The sequence below is a fragment of the Aulonocara stuartgranti genome (genome assembly GCF_965226115.1).
Source record: "Aulonocara stuartgranti genome assembly, chromosome: 7".
NCBI lineage: Eukaryota > Metazoa > Chordata > Actinopteri > Cichliformes > Cichlidae > Aulonocara > Aulonocara stuartgranti.
Genome location: NC_138945.1, coordinates 21,636,016 through 21,644,825, shown reverse-complemented (window position 1 = coordinate 21,644,825; position 8,810 = coordinate 21,636,016). Strand labels below are relative to the sequence as shown.

Genomic DNA, 8,810 nt, shown 5'->3' with positions numbered 1-8,810 from the left:
TTGACTGAGGGCAACGCGATGCTTGCGGAGGAGCTGAAGCACGCTTTGAGGTGAAGGGACTAGAGGCAGCAGGAGCTAAAACATCAGACGGCAGCAACAGCCCAAGCCTCATGGTGCAGGAACATGACGTGAGGCGCACAGTGAGGGCGGTGAACCCCAGGAAGGCCGTCAGTCCAGATGGGGTGACCGGAAGGTTTCCAAAAGAATGTGCAGACCAGCTGGCTGGGATCTTCACTAAAATCTTCAATGCCTCACTGTCCCAGTCCTGCATCCTGCCATGCCTAAAGTCGGCCAAAATTGTCCCACAGCCAAAGCGTACCAACATTTGCAGCCTCAACGACTACTGACCAGTTGCTCTAACACCTGTTATAATGAAGTGCTTCGAGAAACTGGTCCGACGTCACATCATGTCCTGCCTGCCACCCACACTCGACCAGCTCCAGTTCGCATACAGAGCTAACAGATCAACTGAAGACACCATTGCTACAATGCTCCACACCACCCGCTGGATCAGAGACTTCCTCTCAGACCGTGTACACAGAGTTAGAGTGGGGCCTTATCTTTCCTCAGTTCCCACCCAGACAATGCAGTCATTAAGTTCGCAGATCATCTCTGGGGGAGACGAGACGGCATACAGAGCTGAGGTTAAGAGGCTGTCAGATTGTTGTGTAGACAACAACCTGGATCTCAATATCACCAAGACAAAAGAGCTGGTAGTCGGCTTCAGAAGAAGGAAGGCCCCCGTTGATGCAGCCTGTCAGCATTTTCCATTTTCAAGTTCTTGGGTGTGCACATAGACACAGGAATCCGATGGAGCTCAAATACCTCGGCAGTTTTAAAGAAGGCCCAACAGCATCTCCATTTTCTGAGAATCCTCAGAAAAATGGACCCGAAGAAGGAGGTGCTGATCGTCTTCTACCGCTGTGCCATTGAATTCTACCTCCCTGGACTTTTTTTTTTGTGGGGGTGGGGGGGGGACAACAATAACAATAATAATATTAATAACATGGTGCAATAATAACAATGTGCAATAAACATACACTTATTCTTCTTTTTATTACTTAAGTTACTGTGTTGTGTTGTATTGTACATAGTGCCGACGTGGGACAGTTTTCCAGTTTAATTGTACTGTTGTACTATGTATGACTGTGCAATGACAATAAAGACCTTATCTCTTATGTTTTTGACAATGCTCGCTTAATAACACGTTTGTCAAATACCCGGCCTTCCTTAGTAGGCTTTCAGGTCTGTGATTTATTTCACTTTGAAGTTAATCTGGTCTTTAATCAGCATTTTAAAGAAAGGTTTCTTAGTGTTTCCACCAAGGACTATTCATTTAAGCAGCCAAAATTGCTTTAATGCTGCTGGCTATTTCATTTTTTAAAGAACTGTGAGAATAATAATAAAAAGAAAACAGCTTGTAACAAGCCAGACTGCAGAAGGCAGCTCAAGGATGAACTTCAGATGATGATTCAAGACAATGGAATTTTTTCAAAGGTCTCTGTATCCGAAAACATAAACTTTTCTCTGTTCATAAACGTGCACACAGTGTACTCTTTGACATCCCTGTGGTAAAACACGTTGGTATTTGTGTAACAAAAGTTCTGAAAGAAGTTGATTAATGTAAAGACAGATTTCATATTTTGGTTAAAGGAATAGAAGAAGATCACATGGATGTAGTGAAACAGGACATGCAGAGGGTTGGTGTGACAAAAGAATGCTAGGGTGAGGTGGAGCAGTGATCCAGAAAAGAAGTTCTGTATTTCTTCAGTGCATAAAGAGGAGTACATCCATTTTTGAAGACACCTAGAGGAACCATTAGCCTGCTGTTACACTCAATTTATGATGAATCAATGCCTCCATCATAAAATTACAGGTGTGAGTCAAATTATAACATCTCCTAGTTGTCTTGTTATTTTGTATTTTAAATATCTCTCAGTTTAACCGCATTCACTATAAAATATTTATGAAAAAATCTGTTTCATACTTTAAAAAACTGCTGTGCTTCATTCTATCGTGTGTAGGGGTCAATCAAAAAGGGCTTTTGGGGGTTAAGGGCCTAGAAATATCAAGGGAAGTGTTTTTGTGATTTCTGAAATTAAACGACAGGAGGCGATGTTGTGCTGGCGACGTCCCTCGGTGACGTAGGACGTAGTGAGCCGAGCCGATCCAGCCTCCACTCTGCCCTGTTCATTCTCAGGCCGGGTAGGACCCCAGCAACAACATTGCAATCGGTTAAACCTAAAGAAGATTCGGCTGTACAATCGCAAGCCATCCTTTGAGTAGACAACATTTTGTGGAAATTTCTCACCGTCACTGATCAGAAGACACTCCAAGTTGTTGAATCGGTGAGTTATACGTGCAGATAGCTCCGTGGGAGCTCCCGGTTCGCTCGTCTTCTCCGCTGCCCAGTTTTATTGTTGCTTTGTTCCTGGCAGCAGCCATTTTTAATCGTCTTGTCCTACATTCCCATCGCTGTGTTCAGGCCGTTCAAAAAGCCAAGCGGGATTGGGAAAAAATAAGCACAGGTCAGAGTATTTTATAGAGAATTTCCACAGAAAAGCCTGTATATCCCCAGTAATAAAAGCACCACTGTAGAAGCACTGAAAAAAACACCGGTTGTAATTTGTCATCACTGGAAGTTTTACGGGATTGGCGTTTCGCTAATTTTCCAACAAGCTGCCAGAGTTACGGCTGTTAGCTGAAGCTAAATTAGAGCCGTTGTTAGGGGAAAAAAAAACAGAAAAGTAGCAGTTTACATTTTTTTTGTGTGTCTTCGTCGTTTAACTGTGAAGTTAGATGACTCTACAGGATCCTCACTACGACCATTTGCTATATACATAACCATAGCCAGCAGTTAGCACATTTTGTCGCCGAGTAGTAGCCGCTACATCTTTGGTAACGTTTGTGTGAATCTCTTGCAATTTAACAGACAGTTAGCCCGTCTTGATAGGTGTGTTAAACAGACCTGAGACGATCGATTTGTAGTCTAAACGATTGCATTAGCCTTTGACTTTCTTGTTTTTGTGCAGCACTCGCTAATGTCAGTTTTGTGCTGGAGAGCTTAGCATGTATGCTAGCTTAAAAAAATAAGAACAGTAACTCGGGGTGAAACTAAAATCCAGTCCAAATTTTTGTTTTACGATTACATAATGCCCACTTTATTGCTTGTGGTGTTTTCTTTGGGTTTTCTGGTGGATGTAGCCTTTTGAAATTCACACAAAGTCAAGGCGGAGCTAGCGTTAGCCGTCAAGGCGTTAGCTTACACATCTCAATGTATTTTAAAAATTGATTGTGTTTGGAGAGGTTGGTAGATTTTATGTTTTTTTGGAGTAGTGCGAGCGACCATAACAGAGTGTATTACATAACTAAATTTAGCTTGATGGACATATTTATGGCTACAAGTCTTTGTAAAACGCCTATGCGGAGCTTTTAACCGAGCGGCCTCCACTGTGCTATGGATTGACGGGTGTTAGCTTCAAATGATATTTACTATTATTTAGATTTGCAAATACGATAATCAACTATCCACTGATGGTTGAAACCTGCTTAATTTCATTCACACATGAAAATACTCCTAGTATACACTAGTGCTTGTGTCCTGTTATAAATCTATCAAGATGTATTTTGTTTTGATACTGTGTTATCCAACACTGAAAAATATGCTCATGTAGCCATCATGAAAAAAGACGCTTGACCAAGCACAACAACAATAATTATAACACTGGAAAAAAGAATACATGAAACTGTTTAAATGAAGACAAAGAAGACATTTGTAACTGTATTACCAAGGTTGTGTATTGCTTAATCACACCGAAAAAGTAAGTCACCATAATACTATTTGTTTACATGTGGGGTTGATAAGCCATCTCTAGTTTTGTTCATGCTATGGCTTCTGTCAGCTTAACTTGATGTTTCTCACTAAAGTATCCTGTAAATTTCTGCAAACCTCCATCATTTGTTCAGAATAGTTCAACACTGAATAAAGAATAGATGGAAATGGAGTTTGAACTAGCCAGGAAAGAGAAGGAATTCTTGGCATTGTAACATTTGCTTCCTGTCAATATGGACATGCTTGAGTTTGATTTGAATTTAACATGTCACATTATTTTTCTCAGGTTGGATTGCATAAATTTTTTTTTCTGTTACCCAGAGATATTTAGCAATACTGGCAATTATAATTAGGTGTCAAGACAACTGCTTCTGAGATATTGGGACACAGTGCCACATGTATTTTTATATATTGAAACATTTTTTAAAAAGCAATATGTTGCATACCAAAAGCAAGGTTCCTGGCTGTAATAATCATACTGGCTTACTGTTTTCAGTGTAAACTATTTCCTATTAATCATAAAAATCCATCCATTTTCCTAGCTGCTGGTCCATTTCAGGGTTGTGGGGATAGTGGTTGAGCCCATCCCAGCTGTCACTGAGTGAAAGCCCCGGTACACCCTGTAGGTTGCCGGTTTAACATCAGGCGAACACATTAAAGACAGATAACCATTCTTCATGCTTACATTTAAACCTGCAGCCATCATTCATGTCAGGACCTTACTGTGGTAAAGTGGCAATGTAGGCCTAAGTGCATAAAAGAAAAAAAAAAAAACATAGGGATGTGCTTAATAATTGGTGTGAGGTGGGATTATTTTTTTTCCCCGATCAGTGTTTCTTGAAATGGTAGGGGAAAACTGGGCTTAACATAGGATGACATTGTTATTGATAATTTCTTGAAAGTTGGTGGCATTGTTTGGTTTTAGCACTAGACATCGACCTGGACATAATATCAGATATTCATTTAGAGACTGTCTTAAGCTCTGCATTTTTTTTTTATTTAGCTCAAATATTGTGAGAGTAATTGATGTTTTTAAAGTTTATAGTGTTTTGTATCTCACGGTTAGTCACCCCGTAATGTTTTGTTGGCTGATGTTTACCTGCAGAAGATATTTGAAGACTGCATAAAGATGTTCTATGCATGCGTACTAAAACATAAGGTCTGTGCGTTGATAGTGTAAATTTTCTTTTTTGGGCGGGTGTTACATCTCTTTTAAACCATATCCTCAATACATTTTCCTGCTATAGATGAGAAATGGCAATTTAAAAAATGTGCAGAAATTCACCAGGAAAAAAATGTGTAAAATCATGTGAAACAACACGTTGAGTTACAAAGCAGATTTGGATCGCTTCAGAAGAAATTTAGTGTATCACAGTAAAAACTACACTCATGGATTTCTTGTATTACCTTGTTTCATGATTCATATAGAAGCTTCTTTCAGCACTTCCCTTATTCACAAGGGGTCACCACAGCAGATGGATCCACATATGCAGCTACTACCCAGGGATCAGAATAGATGGCAGTATTGTGGTTCAAGTTTATGTGATAAACCACTTGAATAATGTTGACTTGAGATCAGGGCTGGGCCATATCATACCGTTCACGGTAATATCGGTATAATGTTGGGCAACGATAAGAAAATGAAATATCGCGATAGAATATGGGTAAAACGCACATGCGCAGTGCCTTTGTTTTCATACGCACATGGCGGAAAAAGTATGACGGAGAATAAGAAGAGCGAAAGTGGATCGCTGAATGAAACGGATGAACCAGAAGTGGTTTGTAAAAATGCTGCAACTTCAGTGGTGTGGAACTGGTTTGGCTTTCGTCCGTCAGATACACAACAAAGCACTATTTTTGGTAGAGCATGCTAGCGGGCCGTCGTTATTACCGTGTTTTTTGGAAAATACGGCACACTTACAATCAATCCTTTGATTTTTCTGAAAATCGACAGTGCCCCTTATAATCCTGTGTGCCTTATGTATGAATTCTGATTGTTTTTACTGACCTTGAAATGATTTTATGTGGTACACGGCGCTCGAAAATCTGTCAAATGTTTTAGTATGACTTTGCTAATCTACGAAGCCGCACTGCTTGATGGATTGTCGGAGCATTGTGGTTATCGTAACCTCTTTTTACGTTTTGTGGATATTATACATGGTTATGCTGAGGATATGTCGGCCAATTTCCACTGGAAATGCCTTTAGGTTAAACTGTCAGCAAGGAATTTGCATTTGCTCTGTTAAATTTTTATATAACTTTAATGCACATAAAAAACAGCTGCTTGTTTAAGTAAAAATACATTGATGTTTGTTTGTTGTTGTTGTTTTTTTTTGCACTAATAAAGTTGTGGAGTTGTAAAGTATTTCGTCTAGTGTCAATTATATCGTCAGTTATATCGTTATCGCAAATTTTCAAATGTTTTCATGATAAATATTTTTGGTCAAATTGCCCTGCTCTACAGTTGTAGGACAGTTGTTCAAGTATTTCCTGTCACCCAAAGACTTGTTCTTTGTAACACATGTGGTGTCTGAAGGGAGCATCTTTAAATTTGACAGTACAATATATATTGGATTGAAATTTGCAGTGAACAACTTGTTGACAAGGATTTTAGAGCCTATCTCCTGCATTGCTTCTGAGGTGCAGTTAAATTTATTTGTACAACAATTTCAGTAAATAACTGTTGTTGTCCCTGCCTCAAAGACATTTCTGACAATGTTCAGAGGTCAGATAGAAAGGAAAAACAAAACTCAAGTGAATGTCCACAATAGATGGTGGACAGGGGATATTTGCTTCAAAGAAAGAATAGCAGTAGTGGTTTCAAAATAATTGCATTTAGATAAAGTTTCCGCTACACAAAATGTGTTTTTATGTGGTTAATTATACCTTTGCAGAAGCATTGCCATCTTTGTTGAGTCTAGCTGGAAAGTATAAAATTACTTTTAGCACTTAAATAAATGAATTGCCATTTGTAGCCGTTTCGTGTTGGTTAACACAGTTCACCATATGGGTATTGTGGAATACTTACTTGGCCTCATTATTTATTGATATATCGAAAACACAATTCACACCAAAATGTGTTGGTCTTTTGGTTCTTGGTAGGTTTTAGGTTATGAAACTCCTATACATGTGGTAAAGAGACGCATTAAAATAAAACCCTGACCCCTGGCACCCACACTAAGGGAATCTGGTGACCTTGTTTCATTATGATGTCGGAGGCATTTTTGCTGCCATGGTTTGGGTTTCTTCTTCCCTCAGTGTGAATGGTCATTGTAATTCAGTGGAAGAGTTGATGAAACATTTCTGTAGGGAGCCGTGGACCGATCCAGAGAGGATGTGATATCACTAAAGTGTTTCGATCATATGCTGTCAGTGGGTCTTGAACCAACCGAAGATTTTGGGACATGTGTTTGATGCCACACCACTTAATCTCTTCTGGAGATAATGCAGTTTCAGGGACTTGTAAAATTGTTTCTAAGTGACTTAATGGCTGTTTTGGTTTCACACTTTGCTTACATGCCCTACTGGCTTACTTGGAGTGCATTAACTGATATTAATAATATATAATATTTATATTATATTAACTTGTATATTGTTTACTCATGTGTATTATTCCTGTGAACATTTATCTTTATTTACATGGGTATTTTGTAAACCAGTATTACATGTAGAATATCTCAGTTACAGTGTGCTGTGTTGTATAGTTATTGGTTTGGTCTATATTGGCAGATTAACACTAAATATTTACAAAGGTTGTGAATTAACATTGTTTATTCTTGAGGTTTGGTTTTTCCTTGGGTGACTTCTGTACTAAGGTGGATATTTCATTTCCTCTTTTTAGAATCAGAAGGCACTGGGAAGAGGCGCAAAGAAAAATTTCCATACTAGATGACATTACATCGCAATGTCCGATCGTTTGGGGCAAATAACCAAGTCCAAGGATGGAAAAAGCAAGTATTCCTCACTCAGCCTATTTGATAAGTACAAGGGAAAATCAATAGAAACTCAGAAAAACACAGGTAAGGCTCATTTTGTTTCTCCACTCGATACTTTTTCTTCATCTGTTATCTAGTTTAAGCCCCTTTACTAATGTTGGTCCTACTTCTTTATCTACATGTTTTGCCTCCCAGTAGTTCCGCGACATGGCTTGCAGAGTCTTGGTAAAGTGGCCACAGCCCGGCGTATGCCCCCACCAGCTCATCTGCCGAGCTTGAAGTCTGAAAACAAAGGAAACGATCCCAACGTGATTATAGTGCCCAAAGACGGTACAGGATGGGCGAACAAGCAGGAACAACCCGATCAAAAGAAGTAAGGCGTGTTTTATAGACCCGCTTTCTCCGATTTAAAAAATAAAAATATGTCTGTCAAGTAAATTAATTATGCTATAATGTTTTATATTCAGACACCCTTTTTAGTTGATTACAGTGGCTGAAATGGAAATGTCCTTCCTGAAGTATCAACATTGACATTAAACTCACATATTTTTCAGGGATCAGTGTCAGGATAAAATAAGTTAAAGCTTTGATCTTGATAGAAGTCAGCTGTTCACCAGGAAGAAAGAGAAGCAGTTTAGAGGCTTTTGAGGGTTGATTTCTCACAGTTGTCTTTTTATTTTTCGTAGTTCTGTTGCATCAACACCACAGCTGCCGGAGTTGCAGCCGCCGCTGCCTTTGCAGAAATCTGTCTCCAATCTTCAGAAGTCCTCACCGGTAGCCAACCAGGAGGTGTGTATGAGTATACGTATGCTTATAAATCTGCTTCAGTCATATATTTATTGCAGATTTTCATTAACACATTGATTGTGTTTAAGTGTTTTCGGTTATTTGCTAATTGAGAGCTACTCGTATACAAATGAGTGTCTAGTGGATATTCTAATGAAGACTAATAATGGTAGAAGAGCAAAGAATTATACCTTCTTTATGGAGGAAAGCTCACACTACCAAGTTGAACAAGAAAGGTTGTGAATATTTAAGATAAT

The 8,810-nt window shown here is 39.1% G+C and overlaps 1 protein-coding gene across 5 annotated transcripts in view; it reads left to right on the top strand.

Annotated features, from left to right (window-relative positions):
• Nucleotides 1–2,151: 2,151 nt before the first annotated feature.
• prrc2b (proline-rich coiled-coil 2B) overlaps nt 2,152–8,810 on the top strand; it is a 27,952-nt gene continuing 21,293 nt past the window's right edge. For 3 of the 5 annotated variants that reach the window (XM_082538739.1, XM_082538737.1, XM_082538735.1), the window contains exons 1-4: nt 2,152–2,348; nt 7,674–7,851; nt 7,963–8,140; nt 8,454–8,556. In XM_082538739.1, coding sequence (XP_082394865.1) covers nt 7,737–7,851; nt 7,963–8,140; nt 8,454–8,556 — 396 coding nt within the window. In that variant the 5' untranslated portion in view covers nt 2,152–2,348; nt 7,674–7,736. Of the gene's footprint in view, nt 2,349–2,810; nt 2,899–7,673; nt 7,852–7,962; nt 8,141–8,453; nt 8,557–8,810 lie in introns of those variants that run through there. The other 2 variants (XM_082538738.1, XM_082538736.1) reach the window with 2 other exon arrangements.